Source organism: Ochotona curzoniae, unplaced genomic scaffold (assembly GCF_017591425.1).
Source record: "Ochotona curzoniae isolate NIBS_2020 unplaced genomic scaffold, NIBS_Ocur_1.0 scaffold_4683, whole genome shotgun sequence".
NCBI lineage: Eukaryota > Metazoa > Chordata > Mammalia > Lagomorpha > Ochotonidae > Ochotona > Ochotona curzoniae.
Genome location: NW_024467121.1, coordinates 14,817,496 through 14,844,728, shown reverse-complemented (window position 1 = coordinate 14,844,728; position 27,233 = coordinate 14,817,496). Strand labels below are relative to the sequence as shown.

At 41.1% G+C, this 27,233-nt stretch overlaps 1 protein-coding gene across 1 annotated transcript; it reads left to right on the top strand.

Annotated features, from left to right (window-relative positions):
• The first annotated feature begins 51 nt into the window (after positions 1-51).
• KIN (Kin17 DNA and RNA binding protein) lies at positions 52-27,233 on the top strand. The gene is made up of 13 exons (XM_040968219.1): positions 52-291; positions 2,783-2,877; positions 7,473-7,516; positions 7,599-7,721; positions 9,368-9,549; positions 11,774-11,822; positions 13,141-13,201; positions 15,994-16,123; positions 16,562-16,612; positions 20,920-20,988; positions 21,954-22,053; positions 23,444-23,544; positions 26,091-27,233. The coding sequence occupies exons 1-13, from the start codon at positions 178-180 to the stop codon at positions 26,151-26,153; spliced, it is 1,182 nt and encodes a 393-aa protein (XP_040824153.1). The 5' UTR covers positions 52-177; the 3' UTR covers positions 26,154-27,233.

The window sequence follows — 27,233 nt, the reverse complement described above, 5'->3', positions numbered from 1 at the left end:
GCTCTCGCCGGAGGGAGGCGAAGTCTCGCGATTGCCGGAGCTCCGTTCTCCCCAGGTCCCAGCTCAGTCTTTTTTTTTTCCCGGCTGTCAGCCTGGTCCCGCCTGTCCTGCCAGGCTAGTTCCGCTTCCGGCCGCCTAGGTGCTGTGGTTCCGAAAGAGGGTCCTGCGGGAATCGCCATGGGAAAGTCAGATTTTCTTACTCCGAAGGCCATCGCCAACAGGATCAAATCCAAGGGGCTTCAGAAGCTACGCTGGTACTGCCAGATGTGCCAGAAGCAGTGCCGGGACGAGGTGAGTGGCGCGGGTTCGGGTCCTGGACCCTGGGGTGCGGGCTGTGAAGCTTTGGGGTCTGCTGCTCACCCTTGTGCAGTCAGCTTTCTGCCTCGAGTTGGGGGCACCGACGTTGCAAAAGGCTTAGAATGCTATTGTCGTTAAAAGTATGGTTTTATCCGGAAACAAGCTGTCAAAATAAACGAAGTCACGCCTTGCTGTTTATTTAGCTAGCTGTGTGATTATTAGCGGCGCTTTCCGCGGTGTTGGCCTGCTTATTTACGAAGTGAGATTCGGATTTGCTTATGCCGACTTGTAGGCTTGTGGTTGAGTTTTCAGTGAGTGAAGTATATGCAGGCTTGTTTGGGGAGTCCTTGGGCTGTTCCTGAAAAGCCTTGTACATGTAGGGCATTTGAGAGCAGGCTAGTAATGGGATCACATGTTGTCTGGAGGTTAGATTGTGTAGGAAGAAGAGCATGCAGACGTTAACTGGAGTAATCCCGTTTCTGCCGGTGCGTGAGATGTGTAGCTTGGACACACACGAAATAGTTATTGTTTCTGCTTTCTCTGTGCTTCGTGTGTTAAGTTTACATGAAATTCTCCGGAGGCAACTAGAGCCTAGAATACTGAATATTGACAACCTCTTGTAAGCATCACTGCTTCCCCAAAAGCCACAAATTTTTGTTTGTTTGTTTGAAAGACAGCTGCTGGTTCACTCTCCAGATGTCTGCAATGGCCAGGACTGCCAAAGGTCCCCTTCTAATATCTTGTCAAGGATTAGAGTTTAAATATGAATTTTTAGGGGACACATACATGCAGTCTATAACATCCTTTCATGCACTTGGCCATGTTTTCATTTATCTATGTATAGATATAGATATATCTGAGAGACAGTTCCCTCCTCAAATGCCTGTAACAGCTAGGGTTGAACCAGGCTGAAGCTGGGTGCCAGAAATGCAGTCTCATGGCAGGGTCCCAGGCGCGTGAGCTTTCACCTTCTGCCTCAGTGGTGTACTTTAAGAGGAAGCAGATACTGGGAGCAGAACTAGGGTTCTGGTATTCCATGAGGGGGGAATCCCTTGCCATGTTTACATTTTACTGGAATATTGTAGAGCTGGTCACAGATACCAGATTATTTCACTTCTTGGTTCTTCATACACATTCTATATTATCAACATATAGGGACTCAAGTTGAGACACCAGTTAGGATGCTTGTGTTTGTTCTGTATCATATGGAGTGCATGGGTTCAAGACCTGGCTCCCCTTCTGATGTCAACTTGCTCATACAAACCTGGGAGGTAGAAGCAATGGCTCCCAGCCTCTGCCCCAGGCACGGATTGCTGCATACATTGGAGAGGGAACCAGTGGATGGCAACTTTATCTGCCTCTCAAATAAGAATTAGTGAATCAACATATCAAGGTAACTGCTATGTATATTATCAACATGACAAAGCTAATGAAGTTTGGTCATCAACTCGCATGCTTCCTGGTTGGTACCCTGTTGTTAAAAGCAAGATTCCATCAGAAGCCATAAATTGTATTTGGTTCTTAGGTGTTTTTTTAAGGATATGTTTTTATTAGAAGGCAGACAGAAAGAAGGATCGGCCCCGGTGCGATAGCCTAGCAACTAAAGTCCTCACCTTGAATTCGTCAGGATCCCATATGGGCGCTGGTTTTAATCTCGTAGCCCCACTTCCCATCCAGCTCCCTGCCTGTGGCCTGAAATGCAGTCCAGGATAGCCCAGAGTCTTGGGACCCTGCACCCCCCCCCCCCATGGGAGACTAGGAAGAAGCTCCTAGCTCCTGGCTTCTGATTGGCTCTGCTCCAGCCCTTGAGGCCGCTTGGGGAGTTAACCATCAGAGGGAAGATCTTCCTCTCTGTCTCTCCTCTCTGTATATCAGCCTTTCCAATAAAAATAAATAAGTCTTTAAAAAAAAAAGTGAAAGATCAAGGTTAAATATCAAACATAAGAAATAAATGGCAAGTGAACTCTGATGTTTTTTACAGTCATTTTAGGACCGATGAAATCTGGTCAAGGAGGTTTGTGTATTGTGCAGCAGTATATTTTGGGTAGTGAGCTGAAATAGGGGAAAGTGGGTACAGAGTTTCTGTAGTGGAAATTCACAAATGACCCATTTTACTTCATTTTATCCCTTGAAACATGTGCATAACACTCTCCATGCTGATGTGCTCAGGAAGAATTGAATCAATTGAGTCGAAAGGATGAGATCACTCCCGAGTTCCTGTGCTTCGGTAGTGTTTGTCATTCATGTCTGTGTTCTGTGCCGCCATTTTTCTGTCTCTTTGATCTCAGGGATTATTTTGATTAGCAGAGTTACAAAATTCAAATCCTTAAGAATAAAGTGTTGAGTGATTCTAGCTAGTGATTTGGCTATTTTTTCCAACTTAACATCAAAGAGCAGATGTTAGGGTTTAATTAAATGTTTCTATTTAGAGTCCATTGCGATGACCTAAATAACAATCTCACTGTTACCTTTCCATTTTTTGTAGAATGGCTTTAAGTGTCACTGTATGTCTGAATCTCATCAGAGGCAACTGTTGCTGGCTTCAGAGAATCCTCAGCAGTTTATGGATTATTTTTCAGAGTAAGTCATTCAAAGACATCTTTATCTCATAAGCTTTACTCAAGCATCTAATAGATGCTTAATGTTTTATATATCAGAGGTTCTGCTGTTCCTTTTGTGTTAGCATGATGCCGAATTCTCACTATTTTTTTTTGTTGTCTTTTGAAAGTTTGCAACAGGACAAAATAATTACAAACGTATTTCTCAATTATCTTTCCGTCTTTCCATCCATTTCAACCAGGAAACTACAAAACTGCCTTTCATTCTAACCAAATTGTGACTTGGAATGTGGGCTGTGTCATCAGGGTGCCTGATTTCAAATCCTCTATTTAGCAGTTTTTTGTCTCTGGATGAGTTTCTTGAATTTATTTGTGCTTTTGTCTCTTTATCTGCAAGTTGATCCTTTGTAGATTTTATAGGATGATTCAATTAGTTCATACCTCAGACTTTTTTTGATGTGTTTAGAGAAATATCCTACACTTGTTTAAGGTCATCTGTTCAGGGACAAGCATTTGGCTTTGTGGTTAAGATACTGGTTGACCTGCCTACATTCCATATAGGACTGGTTGTGTTCCAGTCTGTTTGGCTTCTGATTTCAGCCGGCTCAAGAAGGTTCTTGGTCAGGTACCTGGGGCCCTGTTGCCCATCTACAAGAACTGATTGACTATCTGGCTGCCCGTTGTAGGTGTTTGAGGAATGTATGCAGTTTGGGTGTTTTTGTTGTTGCTTTTTTATGATTCATTTGTTTCTTGAAATTCAGAGGACAGGGTAGAGGGAGAGCTTTTTTCCATTCAGTGGTTCACTTCCGAAATGGACTCAGTGAGCAGGGCTAGGCCACGTCAAAGCCAGCAACTCCGTCCAGTCTCCCATGTGGATGGCAGGGCACACATGCTCAGATCGTCGACTGCTGCTCTCCATGTGCACTAGCAGGGAGTTGGATTGGAAGCGGAGCAGTGAGGACTCGAGCAAGACTCCGTTAAGCATGGCACTTGCTACAGCAGCCGTCCCCAGTGCAGTTTCTTAAAGATTAGCTGCACGCAGAATCAGAAGTCAGATTTTCATATCCTGAAATTAAAATCCATTGGTCTATTCCTTTGAGTGGGTCTTTACCTAGGCATGATTTTGTAACATGTTTGGGTCATTTAAAAAACATGACAGAGCTTTCAAATGACACAATTCACTCTACATTGTAATGAAATCCTATTCCTTAGTGCTAACACTGATGTCATTGGAAACATCTTTATCTGTTTGGAAGCATATCAAGCTCACCATGGTGGATTCTCATTTTTAAGAACTCTAGTTTTTATTTGAAAGGCAGAGTTAGAAAGAGAGAGATCTGTGTGCTGATTCACCCTCCCTCTGTGCGCACATATGCTCCCCTCCCCCACCCTGCCTGATGGCTAAAACAACCTGATTGGCTCAGGCCAAAGCCAGGAGCCTGAAGCTCCTTCCAGGGCTCTCACATCTCTTGTGGGTACCAGGAAACCAAGGGCTTGAGTCATTTGTTGCCTTCCCAGGTGTAGTAGCAAGGAGTTGAATCAGAAGTGGAGACTGAACTGGCACCCATGTGGGATACAGGTGTTGCCATAGTACTAGCCACCCCAATTGATTTTTGCTTGAAAAGTTAAATTTTGTCATTGGCAGCAAAGAATCATTTATTCTCCTTGATATGACCGACTGCTTTGGTTTATTTTTGAGAAATGTGATCTCAGCTACACCTGGATTTAAGTTTGACATAACAGCAGTTTATATGTCAGATTTTTTTTTTCGGGTAAAATGGTATTCCATGTAAAAAACATTTCAGCTTAAGTTCAGTCACACAAATACTTTGCTGAAGACAATTGCCGTATAATAACAAGTAGTTTATTCATAATTCTTACTTTATCATACAGAGTATCAGATGTGTGCTTTTGTGTTCAGAAGATTTATTTTATTTCAAGGTGAGAACTACAGAGAAAAGGAGAGACAGAGAGTTTGTCTTACCATCAGTGTAAACTAGAGTGCCAAAAGCAAGCTTGCTCCTCTGCAGCCCATCTAAAAGCATCTGGAATACCACAGGGGCTGTCTGCCACTGTCTACACTCGCTTCCCTTTCCCCTCCTGCTCACTGCTTTGTCACTGCCCTGCACTCTCCTGCTGAGACATTTGCACTTTTTTGCATCTTTATCTCCCTTGAGCTTTTCTTTAGTGGATAATGCTCTAACTCTTTATTAACTTCCCACTTTTGCCCAGCCCCTCACTTTGAGGAAGTCCTTCAGGTTGCCTGCCTGGCTTGTTTTCATCCCATTCCACCTAATCTCTGTGAGTCTCATTATTCTGCTGTTTCTATTTGCCTCCTAAATCTTGGTGTTCATGCCTCGTTTTTGTCTTTTCCTCCCAGAATGATTTAATCTGACATTTAGAAGCCTGTCTCAAAGTGAGCATTGCATACCCATTTGTTGTTGTTATTGTTGCTGTCCTTGGGTTCCTGCCACTCAGGTGGGAGACCCAGATGGAGTTCCTGGCTCCTGCCTTTGGCCTGCCTCAGTCCTGGCTGTTGCGGGGATTTGTGCAGTGAACCATCAAATGGAAGATGTATCTATCACTCTGCTTCTCAACACACACACAACAGCAACAATAACAACAACAAACGGGTAAGCATTCTGGGTACTTCAAAAGTTAACTCAAACCTGATTCTTTTTTCTAGTCATATCTCTTCTCTCTGTCTTATCCCACCCACCCTCTTGTTAATCTGCTGTAGGCTTTAGCCAAATTAGTTTATCATTTCCCAAACATGTGATGTTTTCATATTCATGCCCCCTGAGAATGGCGTCCTCCTCCTCTTCCTCTATAAAATTCCACGTTGTACTTCTACACCCTAATATGAGTTGCTTCTAGGGGATTTACACCTTTAGGCTGGCAGTTAGGGCCCCAGTTAGGAAGCCCAAGTCCTACATGGGAGTGCCTTGCTTCCCAGCTCCAGCTTCTGACTCCAGTTTCCAGCTAATATAACCCTCGGGAGGTTCAAATAGCAGTGTTCTTGCTCACCTACCTGGGAATCATGGGTCAAGTTCTTGGCTCCTGCCTTTCGCCTCAGCCCTGTCTCATTCTTTGACTTAATATATTCTTTTTTTTTTAAATCATTGTTGCATCTTGGATCTTTTTTTTTTTTAAGATTTATTTATTTTTATTGCAAAGTCGGATATACAGAGAGGAGGGGAGACAGAGAGGAAGATCTCCTATCCTCTGATTCACTCCCCAAGCAGCCGCAATGACTGGAGCTGAGCCAATCCAAAGCCAGGAGCCCAGAACTTCTGGGTCTCCCACACGGGTGCAGGGTCCCAAGGCCATCCTCAACTGCCTTCCCAGGCCACAAGCAGAAAGCTGAATGGGAAACAGGGTTGCTGGAATTAGAATCGGCGGCCATATAGGATCCCAGTGCACTCAAGGTGAGGACATAAGCTGCTAGGCCACGCTGCCCAGCCCCGACTTAAGTATGCTTAAAGTCAAAGTTACAAAGAGTGAGAGATCCTCTGTCTGCTGATTCACTCTCTAAATGGCTACAGTAACCAGTGCTAGGCCAGGCTGAAGCTTCCTATGGTTCTCCCATGAACATGACCGGAGTCAAAGCACTTGGGCTGTCTTCTGCTTTTCCCAGGCTGTTAGCAGGAAGCTGGACTGGAAGTAGAACTGCTGGACATGAACCAGTGCCTCTGCAGGGTGTAAGCATTGCATAGAGTGGCTTACTGGCTGTGCCATAATGCCAACCACAACATATATGTATGGGGTTTTTTTTTTTTACAAAATCTAATCACTGTGGACATCTCCCTCAACTCTTTACATGCTATTTTTTATGTATTTTATGCAATTTTCTTTTCAGTTTAATTTCTGGTTAATTTCTGCTAGGTTGTAGCCTGCTTGAAGGTCAAAATTTATGTTTTGTTTACCTGCTAGATGACAGTGGACACAATATACATATTTGAGAGAGACACATCACGTTAAATGCCAGTTTTGTGTAGAATAGGATAATTTATGGACAGGGATAAAATGAGGTTATTATAACATATTTAGGCCATTAAGAAGCTTTCTGAAGAATCTTTTCTAAAGGAACCTGGCTGCCTTATCAAGATAGAAAATTCCAATTCTGAAAGGTACAACCTTTTGGAGTCCTTTCTTTCTTGGCTTTCTTGACAGCAGGATCAACACAGTCACCTCGTGGCTAAAATGCTCACCTTGCACATGCCAGAATCCCATATGGGCACTTGTTGGTGTCCCAACTGCCCTATTTCCCATCCAGCTCCTTGCTTATGGCCTGGGAAAGCAGTCGAGGATGGCCCAAAGCCTTGGGACCCTGCACCCATGTGGGAGACCCAGAAGAAGTTCCTGACTGCTGGCTTTGGATCTGTGTGGCTCTGGCCATTGCAGCCACTTGGGGAGTGAATCAGTGGATAAAAGATCTTTCTCTGTCTCTCATTCTCTCTGTGAATATGCCTTTCCAATAAAAATAAATCAATCATAAAAAAAAAAGGTCCACAGCAGGTATGCATATACCATTTAGACATTGAATCTTGCTTACATTTCAGGAGCATGATGCCATATGTTTATGGAAGTTTCTTTAATGCTTGCTTTCTTTCTTAGGGAATTCCGAAATGACTTTCTAGAACTTCTCAGAAGACGCTTTGGTAAATATCTTAAAATTTGTACAAATAATAATTTTATAATTTTATGATGTTCTCAGGATTAAGTGTCCTATTTTGTTCTTAGGCACTAAGAGAGTGCATAACAACATTGTCTACAATGAATACATCAGCCACCGAGAGCACATCCATATGAATGCTACCCAGTGGGAAACCCTGACTGATTTTACTAAGTGGCTGGGCAGAGAAGGTAAAAAGACAAGACGCTTTTGAAAGAATTGTTATGTGACACCATTGGTGAAAGAGAGAATTGTTATAATTTCTGTCTAAATTCATGAGAAACAAGATGTCCAGGGCCATTACAAATCTGGAGGAGGGGCACATGTTTGGCACAGTGATTACACTGATCGCAGTGTCCACATCCCTTGTCACAGGGTGTGGTCGGTTTGAACCTCATCTGTACTCCAGACTCCAGCTTCCTGCATCGCACACTCTGGGTAGCAGAGGTGATGGCTCAAGTACTTGGATTCCTGGCACCCATACAGGAGACTTAGCTTTTCCTCCCTCGTCCTGACTTTGCCCTGACCCACTCCTGATGGCTGGAGGCAATTAGTGTGAAACTAGCATGTGGAAAATCTGTCTCTTTGCCTTTCAAACACATGAAATTAAATAATAATAATAATAACAGTAGAAAGTAGATGAAGGAGCAGTCATTTGGTCTAGCAGTTAAGATATCCATGTGGTGGTAGTTTTTTGTGGATTCAGTCCCTGGCTCTAGTGCAGACCATGGGAAGTAGCAGTGATGGCTCACATAGTTGTGTTCCTGCCTCCTGCATGGGGGACCTGTGGAGAGTTTCTGGTTCCTGGCAGCCTTGCCTTCTGGGAGGCATGTAGAGGGTGAATCAGTGGGTCAGAGTGTGCTCACTCACTCTCTCTTTTTCACAAATAAATGTTTTTTTTTTTTTTCTGTTTTGAAGAAAAAAAAAAAACTACTGGAGAGGTTGAACATACTGTTCTACGATTGATTACTACAGTTAAATACATGTGCCTGGAATAGTGATTTTAAAGAATGAGTTTTTAGCCTAAAGGTTAAGATGCCTATTAGATTATGTGCACATTGATGTGCCTGGGTTTGCTTTCCAGCTCTGGCTCCTGTTTCAAGGTTCCTGCTAAGATGGGTGGCTTAAGTGATTGGACCCCTGCTATCCATGGAACTTCTGGCTTCTGGCCTCTTGTGGATGTGTGAGCAGTGAATCAACAGATGGGAACTTTGACTCTCAAATTTTCTGATTTTAATGCTTAGACAACATGATTGAATAATTACCATGCAAGATAATACTTACTTTCTGTGTTTTCTCATGTTTAAATGTTATTTCAAGCTAGTTTTGTAAGTGTCAATAATTTTTAAAAACCTTATTTCAAAGGTAGAGTCACAGAGAGAAAGGGAGAGCAAAGAGACAGAATCTTCTATCTGCTGGTTTACTCACCAAATGGCTGCATCCAAAGCCAGAAGCCAGGAGCTTCTTCGAAGTCTCCCACGTGGTGTAGGGCCCCAGGCACATCCTCTGTTGATTTTTCAAGCACATTATCAGGGTGCTGGATTGGAAATGGAGGAGACAAGACTTGAACCAATGCCAGTATCCGTATAGGTGTAGACTCTACAGGCAGTGATTTTAATGCTATACCTCAGTACTGGCCTAAAAGAAATAAAGCCAATATTTCACTTGGCATTATCTAAAAATTTTAAAATATAAATATGGGAGAAATTTATTTACTGCATTATGTATGTGAATGTGTCTGAATGTATTTGAATGATTATGTTTAGATAAGACACGCTTAAATTTACATTTTGTTTTGGTTGAATGTGAATTTATAGTGTCTGATTTTTTTTCAAAGGCCTCTGCAAAGTAGATGAGACACCAAAAGGCTGGTATATTCAGTACATTGACCGGGACCCAGAAACTATCCGCCGACAGCTGGAACTAGAGAAAAAGAAAAAGCAAGATCTTGATGATGAAGAAAAAACTGCCAAATTCATTGAAGAACAAGTGAGGAGAGGTCTGGAAGGAAAGGAGCAGGTGGGCCACAATGTCATCCAGAGGTCTAAAGAGGCCCAAGTGGGGCTCAGCACTGCATCGCGTGTCCATAGTCAGTATTCCTTCCTCGGGAGGAGAGGCAGCCTGGTGCTTCTAAGTGAAAGCAGGGACTTCTGGGTTCACACAGACTTTAGTGTAACTCCTGACTCTAACTTCAGGACCTTGTATATTTTCACAATGTTTCTAAACCTCACTCTTCTTTCCTCTAGAGTAGAGGCAGCGTAACTGATTATAGTTAATGAGTGTTGGGTAAACACGTGTGCCAACATGGTAACCAACCTTTACTCGAGTTCATTTTGGACCATAGATGCCACCCCTGAGCTGAGTGTGGAAGGATCTGTGGGTGAGAGTGTGGGAACAGATGATGGAGGAGGTGGTCAGAATGTTGGTGTTAGAGTAGCTGGATCGAGACATTTGCTTGTTGGTGCCTTCTGTGTGCTGCGACACCTCCAGGCATTGGTGACACAGTGAACTAAGGTGTAAAACGCATCTCCTTCCTGGAACTTTCATGTCAGCAAGAACATTCAAGCTGCTGTGATTGCAAAAGGACTAGACAGTGTTTTAAAGGTATTTTTTTGAGCCCTAGGATTCATTTAATAAAATATGTTTAATCTTATGTGTACAGCTCCATCAGATTACATGTCAACATACATGTTTGTGTAGAGAGGAAGAGGAAGAAGAGAGAGCCTGTGCATCCACCCCCCAGGAGGATATGGATCATTGTATTGTGCTAGAACATTCCCTTTGACTCATTCCCAGTTCATACTCCCATTCTTCAGATGTAGCCACTGCTCTGACACATCACTATCAACTATTAATCGTATCAGTCTGTTCTTGAACTTTGTGTAAATGAAATCACAAAGTGTGATTCCTCTCTTGTGTGTGACTTCTTTAACTTAGATGCAATATTTATAACCATATTCATTTATGTTCTTTCCTATAAAGAGTGACTTTAGAAGTAGCAAGAGATAAGACTTAAAGCATCAGTTTATTGCCAGTTTTGGAAATCTGTTTTTTACCTGTTAATTTTAAGTGCATGTGTGTATCATACTGTTATTCATTAATATATATGTATTCACATCATCTTTAGGAGTTTTTTTCTTTAAATTAAAACAGGTACAATAAACTATTGTTACTAGAAACTTTCAACTCCTGCTTAAGATAGAAAGCTGCTTCTGCTGTGTCTTCAATGAACTAATATAATTTCCTTTAGAGACTGTATGAAATATCACTTGTACAGAAGAAAATAGTTTACTTTTTGAGATAATATTGCTTGGTTGCATTTTAGATTAGTTTTCTAAAACCTGCACCTTAGTTTGTACTGTTTGGGTATAAAAAGTATCTTTGTTGTAAAAGCCAGGGGAAAGCTGAAAAACAAATCCTTGTTCTATGTTTAGCCATTATTTTAAAAGTAAAATATTGTCTTTTTAGCCCTGCTTTGGAAATGAAATAAATGAGACTTAGGGGAGGTGATGTGGACAGATAGATTGCAGAGTAAAAAAAATTTTTTTGATATTTACCTGTTTTTATTGGAAAGGCAGATCATATTTACAGAAAGAAGGAGAAACAGAAAGAAAGATCTTCCTTCCACTGTTTCACTCCCCAAATGGCCGCAATGGCCAGAGCTGAGCTGATCCAAAGCCAGGGCAGGAGATTCTTCTGAGTCTCCCACGTAGGTGCATGGTTCAAAGGTTTTGGGCCGTCCTGGACTGCTTTCCCAGGCCACAAGCAGGGGGCTGGATGGAAAGTGGAGAGCTGGGACATGAACCAGCAACAATATGGGATGCTGGTGCTTGTAAAGTGAGGATTTAGTCTTCACGCCAGGCCCTACAGGATAAACTCTACGTGCAGCTTTGTCCAAATTTAGTCTAAGATTCCTAATCTAAATTCTTAGGAATTCTATGGTTTATTGCTTTATGCTTTTGTTTTTTTTCTTACTTAGATTGTAATGGAAATAAAAATGTTTGTATGCTGTCGTTTCGTACAGATTATTTGCATCTTTACTCTTTAAAATAATTTGAGAATGTTAAGGCATGTAATTTGTTAGAATGTTCACTGCCTTAGAGTTGCGTGTTGGAGCATAGATAGCGCTAGGCAGCAAGTCATGGTATAGATATATTGATTGTTGATAGCAAATACACTGCAAATCAAAACTATTGAATGTCTCATTTTTATTTTTCTTTCTTTCTTTCTTTTTTTTTTTTAGGAGGTCCCTGTTTTTACAGAATTAAGTCGAGAAAATGATGAAGAGAAAGGTAATTTTGAATTTTCCTTTTTTAATGTAATGTTTTTGTATTGGCTGTGTTAAGGCTAGCAGTCTGGGTTACATTGTTCTCATTTTTACAATGGAAATAATACTGAGTAATTGAGTGGTATGCCTCAGTTACAAGTTAAAAAAAATTATAAAATTAGCCTTGACTTTAAAGAAATTACTAGCCATAATTAGAGTTCCATTTCTGCATGCCATATAGATACAGTAGAGTTGCCAGCATTCCAGCCATCACATTTAGACCCAGTATTTTCCAGAAGGTAGCAGAGAACTTTTTTTCCCTCAAGTCTCCTAAGATCTAGGGCATACTTCCGGGAAGACACTTGTCCCATCAATAGATTTCCTTTTGAAGTTCATTGGCCAGAGCTTTGTCCCTTGTCCACCATAGAAGTAACTGAGATAATGTTGATTGGCATAAATAACTAAAATTAATACCAGAGTTGAAGATGCTGTCATTGTTATGCCTTCTAGATCAAATGGGCAAGAGGTATGGATAACTCAAGAGCATTGCAGTGTGACTAACAAAGGCAAGTGGGGCATAAAGGAGGAAAGCAGCCAATGGGGTCTTCCTCAGCAATGTACATGGAAGATTGTTTCTAGGTTAAAGCCGTTCTAGGACATTTGGTTACAAGGGTGGGGAGCATTCAGCCTGCTGGCCAAATAAATCCTGCGAAATCATTTGATCTGGTCCAACCAAGGTAACTGCAGGCTGAACTTGAAATACCTAAAATTTATAAGAGGCAATTTTTTTTTTTTTACTTAGTTTTATTGGGAATGCAGACTTACAGAGAGAAACATCTTTCATCTACTGGTTGACTCCCCAAGTGGCTGCAGTAACCAGAGAAAAGCTAATCTGAAGCCAGAAGGCAGCAGCTTCTTCCAGGTCTCCCACACGGTCACAGGGTCCCATTGCTTTGGGTCATGCTCTGTTGCCTTCCCAGGCCACAAGCACAGAACTGGATGAGAAGTAGAGCAGCTGGGACATGAAGCAGTGCCCATGTGGAATCCTGGCAATGTAAGATGGAGAATTAGCCAGATGATCCATTGCACTGGCCCCTAGCAGGCTAATCTTTAAGTTGGTAATTTTATAGAGCTTGTGAGTGATGCTATATATCCAATGACACTTGGCAGGAAAAAGGCTCCCCACTCCTGTTTTTCAGGAATATGTGTCCTCCGGATAGAAGCGTTTTTCAGCTCTCCACTTATTAAAAACGTTTTTTACTTCCCATGTGAAAACCTTGTGGTAGCTGACTGGAGGTTTATTATTTGCTGAATCATACGTAGACTAACACCCTTTCTTCCAGTTACATTTAATTTGAATAAGGGAGCGTGCAGTTCAGCAGGAGCGACATCTGCCAAGTCCAGGTGGGTCCATGAACTTCCCTTTACACTTTAGAATTTCTGCGTTGATTCCTACATTTGAAAGTGTTGTGACTCATTTTTGACTGGTTGCGGTTTTCTTCCTTATTGGTTTATTTTACTGGTTGGTTGGGGCCTTACAAATTTTTTTCTTTGGAATGTTTTTATATTTGTCAATCATGAGATGGTGTTGTGTTCTGAGGGAAAGCCCATTTTGATCAAATGGAGAAACTTTTGGTTCTCCATTAATCCTTCTGTATCCATAGTGCTATCTATGTTCCTATCATAACTCACTTAATACAATTACAATGTTAAATGGGGGGTGCGAGTTTTTGTTTTATCTGCTGTTATTTCTTTTTAAAAAGTATTTAGAACTATTTATTTGAAAACATGAGAGATAGAAACAGAATTTCCGCCCATTGGTTCACTCCACAGATGCCCACTGTAGCTAAAGATGGACCAGGCTGAATCCTTGAGCTGAGAACCCAGTGTGGCTGTCTACTGAGGATGAGAGCTAATGAGCCACTTGAGCCAGCACCTGCTGCCTCTCAGGGTGTATATTAGTAGAAAGCTGGAATCTGAGGCACAGCCAATGCTCAAGATGTGCAAGCCCCACCAGCATGTCTTAAGACCATATGCCCAATGCCCACCCCTGTATTATCTTTTTCGGATAATAGAGACTTATCAATCTGTCTCCTTACCACTCAGTGTGTAAATGCACTAGTAGGTGCTTAGTCATAATCACCTTTGCTCTTAGATGCCAAAGTACAGAGCAGATACAGCAAGCTGTTTCTGGAAAGGGCTATATAATAAATCTTTCAGACATTTTGACCGTAATCTTTGTCACAACCACTTCACTCTGCTTTCCTTATGAGAAAGCAGCTGTAGGCAGTAATTACATGAATTGAACGACTGTGGTTGTATGCCTGCAGCACAGACCAGTAGCTGCACTGGCTCATCTGCATGTAGACTCCTTCCCATTCCAGGATCCCTCTCCCTCCCTCTTAAAAGAATAGGTGTGACTGCATTTAAGATATTAAATATCGTTGTGAAGACCCTTTTTGCAAATAAAGTGACATTTGTGGATTCCTAGTGTGGGGTCTCCCCCCACAGATTCCATTTGGGATATTGGCACTTGAAGTTGGGGTTAGCCAATTGGTCCATTGAGCTGACCCCGTTGGAATCCTAATATGCCAAACAGAAAGATCTTTGTAAACTTCTAATCTCATTGTGTCATTCTCTAATTAAAGTGTCTCCAGTGTTATTTTGTTTTGTTTTTACATACTGTTACATCACCCTTGTGATCTGGTATACCTCCTGCTCTTGACATGCTAGTTGTATAAATTTTTTTTTTAATTTCCTAATTGTGCTGCAGGGCCTTACTTTCTTGCCTTTCCATCTGTTCTTGCCACTTTCTGAAATGCCCTTCCAGTGTGTTCTTCCACTACAGCCTGAAATGCTGCTGGGCTGTTCTGGTCATCTTATCCTTTTTGCTTGGTCACTCTATGTATTCAGTATTGCTAAATACATTTTTTTTTCCAAAGACAATTTTCTGTTGGGTTTATTTTTTTGCCTTTGTGTGTGTGTGTATGTTTTAAAATACACGAAGCATAAAATCAACCATTTTTAAATGTAGGATGCAGTTATATTAAGTACATTCACACATAGATGCAATGCCATCCGTCATCCATCTCAAGGGTATTCTTATTGTCTCAGACTAAAATTCCTACACTGTAGGTAGTAACCTCTTTATAAGAGCCTTGTGGTGAGCACTTCAGACTTTTTTGACCATGTGTCATGCATGTCACAAAATGCTATGAAATTTCAATAAACTGGAATATCCAGGAGCTCTCTTCAGAGTAGATCTTTAACAGTTTCAGCAAGGAGCTAGCATTGTGGCATAGAGTTAAACTGCTGCCAGGGACAATAACATTCTTGAGTGCCAGATCCAGTTACAGCTGCTCCACTTCCAATCCAGGTTCCTATTAATGCACCTGAAAAGCAGTAGAAAATGATACAAGTTGGTGGTTCCCTGTGCCCAGGTGGGAGACCCAGTGAGCCTCAAGGCTCCTGGCTTTGGCCTGGCCCTGATATGGCCATTGTAGCCAACGGGGGGTGAACCAGTGAATAAAAGCTATCTCTGTCTTGGTAATTCTGCCTTTCAAATAAATAAAAATCATTCAAAGATTTCAACAAATGTAGATGAAGGGAAAGATTGTTTTATTTCTAAAATAAAACATATATGCGACTGTTCAGAGTCCTGAAGCACACACCAGGAGTCGTCAGTGAGTGTGTCATCAGGGAGGGATGAGACTGGACATGGTATCCTTGGGCCATCCTTGAAAATTGTAGATTGATGCTAAAGATTCTGGAATTTACTCTGTAAGTGACATATTTGGATCTTTGGTTTTAAAAAAGGAACTTAGTAATATGCTGTGCTACAGATCATCTTCAAACTTTCGTTTAGTCCAGAAAGTTGGGTCATACTGTTTTCTCCCATGTATAGTTTAGAATTGTAGATCAGTGAAACATTCCAGCTCCTGAAATTAATAGTCTCTGACCTTGCTGTGCTCAACACTGAACCACATGCTGGCATCCTTCTGCTTATAAATTGTAGCACAACTGAAGGGATAAAGAAGGTATAAGGAGTCAGAGAGAAGAGAAGCTGCTGCTGCTTTTTGTGCTGATCGTCCTGTTGGGTATATACACAGGCCCTGCATCTTTTTTCACTGAACATTTGTAAATTAGGGGCTAACAAACTTATCTTGAATTGCTGTGAGCATGGTTATGTCCATCAGTTCCTTGGGACCGAGTGCATTGAAGACACTGGGGAGTGCAGCAGCAGTGAAGCGGAAAGAATCTTCCCAGAGTTCAGCTCAGGCCAAAGAAAAGAAGAAAAAGAAATCCGCGCTTGATGAAATCATGGAGGTATAGTATGGGGACTATCTGTGAATGCTTCAACATTTGGAAGATTGTGGTTCAAATCTAAAACATTCAGTGATTTTATCCTCCATTTTTCTAGTTTAATTCAAAATCGGAGAAATTTTACATTTAAGGCTGGGGCAAAGGAGCTCAGCTCCATCCCATGGAATAGGAGACCCTGCAGATGGGTTTCTTTCCCTGCTTCAAGTGCCGTTTTTGCAGCTCGCCATGAAGTATGCTCAGTAGAGTTCAGTTAAAAGGGATTAGTAGTAACTGAAATTGCAGCAGTGACTAGATGGAAGTTTTATTTTTCCGGGTCACTTGACTGAATTTACTACATACATGTCATAATAAAAAACTAGTTACAAATAATGCTTATTTGTGTTTGCATGTTTATGATTGGCCTTCCTTTAAGTATGTTTTATGGTGTTGTGTGTTCTGTAGATCGAGGAAGAAAAGAAAAGAACTGCCCGAACAGATTACTGGCTGCAACCTGTACGTATTCTGTTGGAACTTCCTAAGTTCTAAATCCACCTTTAAGGGAATGATTTAAATCACATTTGCTGTAAATGATTAAATTTCCAAATCTATAAATTATGTAGATACAGTTATAATTCATAATGATCTTTTGTGTTTTGGGTCTTTAAATGTTGCTAGTATCTGGCTTAGAGGCCTACTACATGTTCATAGTTCTATAATATTCTTTGACTTCAGGGAGAAGTTTATGAGCCTCTTGAGCTCGAGCAGATTTTGCTGTAACACAAAAGATTGTGTCTTTCAGAAGTGTACTTGAAAGGTAGATTTATGTTTTATTGGCCTCCTTTATAGCTTATTAAACATTTTAACATTCGGCGTAGGTTTTAAAGATTTATTTACTTATAAGGCAGAGATAACAGACAGAGCAAGAGCTAGCATATCTGCTGGTCCATTCCACAAATGCCCACAGCCTGGCAGAGCTGGATGCTGGCACACAGTCCAGGCCCCCGTGTGCGGGGCAGAGGCCAACACTCATGCCGTTCCCTGATGCCTCTCAGAGTTTTCATCAGCACAAGGCCGGGCGCTCGGAGTGTCGGCAAGACTCAAAACCAGGCCCTCTGACATGGGACACAGGTTTTTGTTTTGTTTTGTTTTTCAATAGATTTTATTGTTTTAATAATGATTACATGGTTGATCAGTGTAGGAAGGATCGAGGCTTAGGGGAAATTGGGTGAACTCATTGCTTCCAGATGTGCTATTTCTCCTTTTTGTTCCTGGGGGCAGGGGAGAGACAAAGGGAAAACCACTCTCGACTTTCCACACCTCCCAGTACCCAGGGATGAGGAACCACCACCTCGTATCAACCCAGAGTCTTGATGTGTACATATTCTGAGAGTTCTGTCCAAATGGTTTGGATAGTTTTGAAATGCTGCTGATTTCACTGATCTGAGGATGTTACCTCCCAATGTCCATTGGCTCCGTTCACTGAGATTTTTTGCTGTCATCGTTTGTTTGGGGTAGTTGTACAATTAGTTCTGTTCTGCTATAGCACCAAATGTGCTGCCGTATTCTCCTTTTACAACAGGGCCTGTGTCCACTGCTCCACCTTTTTTATTAAGTAGGGCATGTTCTTGCAGGCAAGTCCAAGTACCTTGGCCAGGTATCCCAAGCATTACCGGATCCTCCTCCCCTGGGGCTCACAAACCCAACACCCATGTAGTAGGTGGGCCCCAGGGCCCAGGACAGGAGACCCAAGCCCTGCCAAATCCCCTATCCTTGGGGCTCAAGAACCCCGCACCCACCTAGTAGGTGAGCCCTGGGACCTCGGGTCAGGCAACCCAAGTCCCACCTGAATCCCCCCTGGGGCTCACGAATCTGACACCCACCTAGTAGATGGGCCCTGGGACCCCAGGCCAGGAGACCCAAGCCCCGCTAGATTCTCCACCCCAGGGTTCACAGAACCCGCACCCATCTGGAAGGTGGGCCCCAGAATCTGGGCTAAGTGACCTATACCCTACTGGTTCGCCTGTCTCTGGGGCCCAGGAATCCCCCGCCCACCTCAGAGGTAGGCCTGAGCACCTGAGCCAAGCTACCCGAGCCCTGTCAGATCCCCCTTCCCTGGGATTCACGAACCCGACCCCCGCTGGGTCCAGGCTGGCGTTACTCACCTCACCTCAGCATCTGCAGTCTTACTGGGCAACCTGGCCTAGTCTAGTCTAGCCACTGTTCCAGCTACTTCTGGTGGTGCTGCAGCCTATCCCAGCCCAACCTGATTGCTTTCCCAGTCCTAAAGTGAACTGGCTAGTGTTGTGTCCCGATCTGGCTCCTCCTTCCCCCTGCCCTGGCTCTCAGATCTGCCAGCGGGTGTTATGTGCTGGCCCCAACTGGTCTGTCCCTAGTCCTGATGCTCATGTATGCCGGCGTGGTCTGGGCTGCTCCTTGCCTTGCTTCTTATGCTCACCTGCAGGGGCTGTGTCCCAGTGAAGGATTTTCCTAAGCTCCTCCATAGAGTCTTCTTCCAGTGGCAGTTCTCAGACACACACCAGTGGATGTTGGCCCAGGTTGAGGGGCACAGGTTTCTTAACCAACACACCAAATGTCTGCCCCATTTAAAATTGTTTCTAAAGGTGTCATTCATTGATTTTCTGTTTTGTACTAACAAATGCATAGTTTTATAAACCTTTCATATTGCCTTGTTTTTTGCTTTAGGATTTATTTGTTTTTATTGGAAAGGCAAATTTACAGAGAAAGAGAGACAGAGAGAAAGATCTGCCATCTACCAGCTCACTCCCTGAGTGGCTATAATGGCCAGAGCTGAGCCAGTTGGAAGCCAGAAGCCAGGAGCTTCTTCCTGGTCTCTTACATGGGTGCAGGGGCCCAAGAACTCGAGCTATCCTCTACTGCTTTCCTAGGTCACACAAACAAGGAGCTGGATAGGAAGTGGAGCAGCTGTGACACGAACTGGCAGCTATATAGGATCCAAGTGCTTGCAAGGGGAAGATTAGCCAATTGAGCCATTGCATTGGCCTAATTGTTTTTTTTTTTTTTTACTTTTAATTTTTTTTTATTTGTCTCCCTAGGTGTTAGTGTATTTACATGTCAATTGACAAGTGCTAGGTTTCTAAGGTCTCTTTTGGTTTGCATTGTTCAAGTAATGCTTGTAGATTACTACAAACATTTCTTTTTTTTTTTTTTTTTTTAATTTTGACAATCCTTACAAATTTAATTGGGGTAAAAAAGGTTCAAGGCCTAAAGGGGGATATAGAGGAAGAAGCCCCACCCAGTCTCCCGCCCACCCCAAGTCCCGGGTGTGGGGCACGCTCCGGGATACTCGATCAAGTGGTTCCAATAGTTCACCATTCATGGGTCGCTGCCAGTCTCGCCACCCCAATCATGATGTGGTCATTGAAGAGTCCATTGATTGACACAGTCCCTTCTAGAGTCTCCATTTGCCCAGTCTCTGCTGCCAACAGATGGCTGAGGTTGTTGCTTGACTTGTCCTGTGGCCTAATTGTTTTTTAAAGAAGCAAGTTTGATCAACAATAGGAAAGTGAAAAGTAATGTATTATTTAAATAATTTTTTATTTGAGAAATAAAGTTAATAAAGTGGACAAGTCCAAAGTTCCAGTTCAGGTCTTCGTAGTCAATCTCCCAGGAGTGTAAAACTACCTCAAAATTTAGCTTCTGTGCCTTGGTATTTTTCTCCTTATATAACGAGAAAAAAGTGTTTTTAAATAAAGATATCTTTTTTAAGATTTATTTATTTTTATTGGAAAGTCAGATTTGTAGAGATAGAGAGATAGGGAGAAAGATCTTCTGTCCAATCTTCTGTCCCTACCCAAGTGGCCACAACAGCTAGAACTGAGCCAGTCTAAAGCCAGGAACCAGGAGCTTCTCTGGGTCTCCCACGTGGGTACAGTATCCCAAGGCTTTGGGTACACTCTACTGAATCCATATGGGATTCCGGAGCTATTGATTTTTTTTTTTTTAGGATTTTTTATTGGAAAGTCAGATATACAGAGAGGAGGAGAGACAGAGAGGAAGATCTTCCGTCCGATCATTCACTCCCCGAGTGACCACAACAGCCAGTGCTGCACCGATCCGAAGCCAGGATCCAGAAACTTCCTCCAGGTCTATTAGACTGCAGGATCCCAAGGCTTTAGGCCGTGTTTGACTGCTTTCCCAGGCCACAAGCAGGGAGCTGGATGCAAATCTAGGCTGTCGGGATCAGAACTGGTGTCCATATGGGATCCTGATGCATTCAAGGCGAGGACTTTAGTTGCTAGGCTACCATTACTGGGCCCAGATGTTTCTCTTCTTAAAAATATTTATTTGATTGGTTGAAAGTCACAAAATAGCAGAGAGAGAGAGAGAATTTGTTCATCTGCTGGTTTATTACCCAAATGGCTACAGCGGCCAGGGGAGGCCTTTCTGAAACCATGCGCTTCATCTGGTGTCCCATGTGGGTGGCAGGGGCCCTAGGGGATCATTTTCTGCCACCTTCCCAGGCACATTTGCAGGAAGTTGGATTGGAATCAGAGCAGGTGGCACTTGAGCTGGCACTCTAAATAGAATGCCAACGTCACAGTGTTTACTATACCATGCCACAGTGCCAGCCCCTGTTTTGTTGTTTTGATAATCATGTTGAACAAAAAGAGGAGGAAGGGATAAAAAGTTACACTGGGGAAATGTTTCACCAGTCTTTGAAAGCTTAGAACTCTGCAATTTTTTATTTAGCAGAGCAGTTAGATTTTAAGGTGGTTGTTGGTAAATATGGTTTCATAAGAACTAGAACTGAAACTTTTACATCTTTTCTTGTTTTTTAGGAAATCATTGTGAAAATCATAACCAAAAAACTTGGAGAGAAATATCATAAGAAAAAGGGTGTTGTTAAGGTGAGTTTTTAAGTAAAATTAAAAAAGAAAGAAAGGAGGAAATATGGTCGCTTTATCCAGTGAAGTTCCCATTATTCCTTGGAAATCACATCCAAGTAGCAAAATTGCTAGTGTTTAAAATTCTTGACTGTTCCATAATATGCAGGTTAATTTGTAAGTGGTGGAGAAATATTTCTTTTCCAATCGTAGTTTATACTTAACCTTGGTCTGTTTCACCGGGATTAAACGGTATGCATCAAACCTCACTGTCATCTCTTAAAAAGCTCTCTACACACGCCTTGTACTCCGGGTCTTGCTTCTGTTTTGCCTAAGAGACCTTTTCTTTTAAGCTCTCATGCTGTTTTAGGGTTTTAACATTTGTTAACATTCCAGTGCTTTTTAAAACTCTTTTGCCTTCCCTAAGTGCAGTTCCTTGCTAGCATCCAGATTTGTATATGAATAAATTGTCCTTTGCCAACTTGGAGGGAGGCTAAGCTACCCCGTTGCATGATTTCTTCCTATTCTGAAATCACCACTCTTTATACTTTTTAGATGAAAGTCTTACGTAAACGTTTTTTCCCTCAGAAAATTGTTGTTGTTGTTCATTTATTTGAAAGGCAGAGAGAGACAAAGAGAAAGATAGCTCCTCTCTACTGGGTCATTTCCCAAATGACTACATGAGCCAGGAGAAGCCAGGAATTCCATCCTGTCCTGCCTAGGTGGCAGGGGCCAAACGCTTCCTGGACTTTTTAGCAGGAATGGAAACAGAATAGCTGGGACTCAAACCAGGGCACGCCAAGGTGCAGCTCATCCCTCTGCACCACAGTGCCAAGCTTTGAATTGAAATCTTCGTTAAGAATCGTAGACTGAGAAATAGTGTCGTTCAGGAGTTATTCCTACCTTTTTATGAGCATGTTTGTTTTTATCCTTCTGAATTAGTGTTCATATATTTCTTTTGTTACAAAAGTGTTCATTTTACATGACAGGAGGTAATTGACAAATATACAGCTGTTGTAAAGATGATTGATTCTGGAGACAAGCTGAAACTTGACCAGACGCATTTAGAGACAGTGATTCCAGCACCAGGTAAATCTGTCTGTGGATCCTTTCGTGCATACACTGTCATAATTCATTCTTAAAACATGGTGTGTTCATGTGCTTGTTGGCTGTAGATAGAGTTCCTTTTCAGAAATATTGACTGCCAGTATAATTTATCCTCATTTGGTTTCAGGTTATATAGCAGTTTAACCAGTCCTCTAATCAGACTTCTTCATGGCAGGAGTACATTTTCCCTACTTGTTTTTTTTTTCTCAAGTCAGTGGTGTTTCACTTATTAACACATTTATTACCTATCTGAGATGAAGTGTAAGTCTGTTACTTTGCTGTCCTTTGCCCCAGTTAACTGTCTTCGCTGTGTGAGTACTGCTTCCGCATCTCTTAAGTGAGACTCTCATTTGGTTGATCTCACAATCCCTGGGGGTTTCACTGCAGATGGGTTATTGTCGGTCTCTAAACTTCCGCTTTTCATGTGCTTTTTTCTTTTTTACTTTCCCTCTCTCCCCACCAAAAAAAAAAAACTTTTTAGAAATAGGTTAGAAATTTTTCTTTGACATCTAAAGGTATAATGAATGTACAGTAAATTACACACATTATCTAAAATATGCAATTAGGTAAGCTTAACTGTGGTGACTTCCTGTGACTGTCAAGCTAATATACCCCCTCATTTTCTTGTCTAATCCCCCTCCATGCCTGCCTCTCATTTTTCCAGACAACCACTAGTCTGCTTTTTGTGTCCATAGATTCATTCACATTTCCTAGACATTTACATTAATGAATCGAAATTCGTTTTTGTTGTCTAGTTGATCCTAGTGAAATTATTTTGGATTTGTCATGTTATTTATGTGCCTATCAGCTTTTTTAAAATTCTGCTAAATTGTTTTATTTTGTTTTTTGCCAAGCAGTAGCCATTTTATGGATCTATTGCCATTTTATTTTTTAAGACACTCATCTGTTGATGATGTTTGGATTATTTACCAAAAATCAAATTAATGTGAACATTTAGCGTCCGAGTTCTTGTGTGAGTAAATGATTTCATTTCTGTTAACTACTTAGAAATAGAACAGCTTGCTCCTATGGTTGCAAAAGTTTAAATGTTTTAAACTACCATACCAGCATATGAGTTTTTAAAAGAGATAAAGTATGCTAAATTTTCCCTTATTGCTTGGGATTTGGAATATTTTCTTTTAAGTACTTTATCCTCCTTGCATTCTGTAGTCAAAATGTATCCCTTTGGATAAGTAAATGAGAAAGATGAGGCCTGTGGTAGTGTGGAAGTGGTCAAAGTCCACACCGCACTTCAGAATCTTACATTCTTACATGAGTGAGAACTCCAGGTCAGGCTTTTGTTCCATTCACTTGGTGTTACAAGGGCAAAGGGACATCTTTGTATTAAGGTTTATATTATTTTTTGTTGTAGGAAAAAAAATTCTGGTTTTAAATGGAGGTTACAGAGGAAATGAAGGAATCCTAGAATCCATCAATGAAAAGACCTTCTCAGCTACTATAGTCATTGAAACAGTAAGTGTTTGCACAAAGACAGATATTCCAAAATGCTTTTAAAAATGTGCCATAATTTTTTTTTATTGGCTTGGTCTTTGTTTTATTATAGAGTTTGGTTGTTTGGTTTGTCTCCCCTCGTGCATGGAAATCACCCTCTAAACCCTTCCATGATATTGAAAATATGTGTGTCCGAAAGTTTTCTAGAAAAGCCATTTAGGTCCTTAGTTGAGTGAATTCATATTTAAGTGAAATTTAGGGGAAAAATTGTGTGTATGTATGACTACCTAAAACTTCACTTGTTATTAAACTGTAAGGGAAAAAAAAGAAATGAGAATCTCACCTGGTATTGAAAAGGGCATCTCTTGGACTAAATGAAGAGAGGAATTCATTGGGAAAGCTCCCTTTTTCTACATAGCACATTGATTTATCTTTCACTTTGTAAATCATAATACTATCCACTAAATATAGACTATGCTTTGTGCTTTCATCTAAGCCGACACAAAAAAAACAACTAGTTAATATTTAACAGGTGTTAGACTTTATCCTTTGGTAAAACCAAAGAAAATGTTTTGGTTCACAGTATGGTTTTCAAGAGCTGATTTTATACTCATTGTAAACCCAGAGTATTGGCTTTTTCCTAATTCTTTAATCGCTTACAGGACCATCATGAGCAAATCTATATCAAAAATCTTTCAAGTTGATTATAAAACAGCATGTGTTTCTCGGAGAGAAAATGTATCTTTTTAGAATTGTTTCTTCCTCCCTCTTTCCCATTCTATCACTCTGCCTCCTCCCCATCTTTTTAAGCCTGCCTTTGTTGTTGTTTTAATAATTTGTGTGTACATGTATCTGTTTGTGTATCTTGTGACCTTTTCTTTGGGTCACTTGAACTTTTCAACTGGTTTCTCCTTATTTTTATCATTTTGGGCCTCTTAAACTTTTGTGTCAGGTATCATTATATTTGAGATTTATGTATTTATTTAGCAAATTTTTAGAAGCCAATAAAAGCTTCAACCTTTTAGCTATTGGCTTTTTGAACCTAAATGTCTAGCTCCTTTTTATTCTCCAGCTTCAGACTCTTATCAGAAAGTGTAATGGAGTAGAGACCTTTAAATGCAGTGAAACCGTCAGCTAGTGTTGTGCTTTATGTGGGAATTTATTTCCAAGCACAGTCATTGTTACATTTTAAAAGAGTGGCATTTAAAACAGAAGTTTTAAGGAAAGTTAGAAGTCTTGGGGAAAAAATAAAATCTCCATCTGGAGTTGAGTCCCTCTTCCTTCTCATCATCATCATTTTCAACAATAAGAAAATGAGGTCACACTTGTGCCAAGTCCTAGTCTGTGTCCTAAGCACTACTGTAAATCCCGCTGTGATCCTGACTGAGATCAGGGTATAGGCACAGAGAGGATAAGGGTGGAGCTTCGGCAGTCTTTTCCTGAGTCCATGTCTATACCTTCTGTGTTCCCATGTTGTACCCAGTTCTGTGCTGGATGCTATTTCTGATTAATTCAGTTTTCCCCTTTCCATTTTTGCGGATTATGGAGAAACAAAACATATGTATATTTTAAAGTTAGAATTCTTTTGTATAGTATAATCATGCCAACTATCACAGAGTAGACAAATATGTTTGAATTCTATTATTACTTACAGTAATGTTTGTTATAAAAAGGAAGCCCAGGGCCCGGCACGGTGGCGCAAGTGGTTAAAGGTCCTCACCTTGCACGCCCGGGATCCCATATGGGCGCCGGTTCTAATCCCAGCAGCCCCGCTTCCTTCCAGCTACCTGCCTGTGGCCTGGGAAAGCAGTCGAGGACAGCCCAAAGCTTTGGGAACCTGCACCCGCGTGGGAGACCCGGAAGAGGCTCCTGGCTTCGGATCGGCATAGTATCGGCCCGTTGCGGTCACTTGGGGAGTGAATCATCGGACGGAAGATCTTCCTCTCTGTCTCTCCTCTCTGTATATCCGCCTTTCCAATGAAAAAATAATAAAAATAAATCTTTAAAAAAAAAAAAAAAAGGAAGCCCAACATGAATAATGTCACAAATAATAGATGTTAACTGCTCATTCTTAACATCCACAGTGAATATTCTTGCTCAGGGAATAGCTTTTCTCTGAGTGGCTATTTCTGAATACAGGATCCTTCCAACCAGTGATTCTGTCATCTTCAGCAAGTGGCATTTCCAGTTGCATTCCTTGTGCTTCCTAGGAGCATGACAGATTCTGTGGTAACAGCATGGCTGGGGTGTTGCTGCCGTGGCCACTCATAACCACAAGAGGAACTAGAAAATGGAACTTTTCACTCCGTCAACCAAGAAGATACTGAGCTATCTGTTGCAGTATCTGATGATTACACTTTACAAAGGCCATAAAAATACATAACTTTTTATGAAAATGCTAAAAGTTATTTCTAAAAAACTCACTAGCATATAGAAATGCTAATGACCTTAATAGTATTTTACAGATGGGGAAAAGGCAAATTTGCACCCATTAATCCAGTGTAATTTTCTTATCTTTTAACCACAGTTATAGTTTTAATCTTTTCTCAAATTATTTTCATTTGTAGGGCCCTTTAAAAGGACGAAGAGTCGAAGGAATACAATACGAAGACATTTCCAAACTTGCCTGAGTTTGAAAATCTGTTAACACATTAAAATCCTAGAGCATCAAATTGGTGTTTGCCAAAGGCACTATTAGAACTCTACTGTGTTAGGGTGTTCCTTTTGTATAAATCAAATGAATTTATTTAAATACTACTGTGTGAGCTGAGCATTTTGTCTGGTGGTGGAGTTGGAGGGCAGGAGGGGACAGCTTAGGTACCTGGGTCATTGCCAGCTTTGTGGGAGGCCTGGATTGCATTCCTGGCTCCTGGTTCTGACCCTCCCGGCCCTAGCTGTTGTGTCATTTGGAGGGTGGACCAGAAAATGGGTGCTCTCTGCATCATAAGTAAGTAATATAAATATTACTGTATATTTGTTTAGATAAACTTAGGGGAAAATCTGACTTGTGCAATATCAATTTGTAATTTTGTTCTTGTTATTTTTGTTTCCTTTGTAATATTTCCTTGATGATTTCTTTATTCTCATTAAAAAACTGTATAGTGTTTTATATGACAATTTATGCTCATAATTGGAGAAAATATTTCATATAATCTGAATTTATATTTTGAGTAGTGAAGTAGGATTTTAATTAAATTTTCAAGGCAGACTAAATATAATAGCTTTATTGCCATATAATGTGCAATTCACCCAAAGCGTACAGTTGAGTGGTTGTCAGCACGTTTACAGAATTGTGTGATGATTTCCACTATCTTAGAGTTGAGACTATTTTCATTTTTCCCAAAAGAAACCCTTGATCCATATTCTCCACCCTGACCCTATTAATCGAATTCTTGTCTCTATAGTTTATTTGTCCTCGATGTTTTATAAAAATAGAATTAAACAACATGTAGCATTTTTTTATGACTGGCTTCTTAACACTTTGTTTAATGTCTTCAACACATATCCTTGTGCCATGCAAGAATATTTCATTTTATTTTATTGCCAAATAATATTCCATTTATCTGTTGATAAATTCTCTATCGTGGGTATTATAAAGAATTTTGTGTGAATATATGCTTGCAATTCATAGGAGCAGAATTGCTGAGTCACATGGTATCTCATGTTATGCCATATTTTGAGAATTTTCTTTGTTTTTCAAAGCACACTGG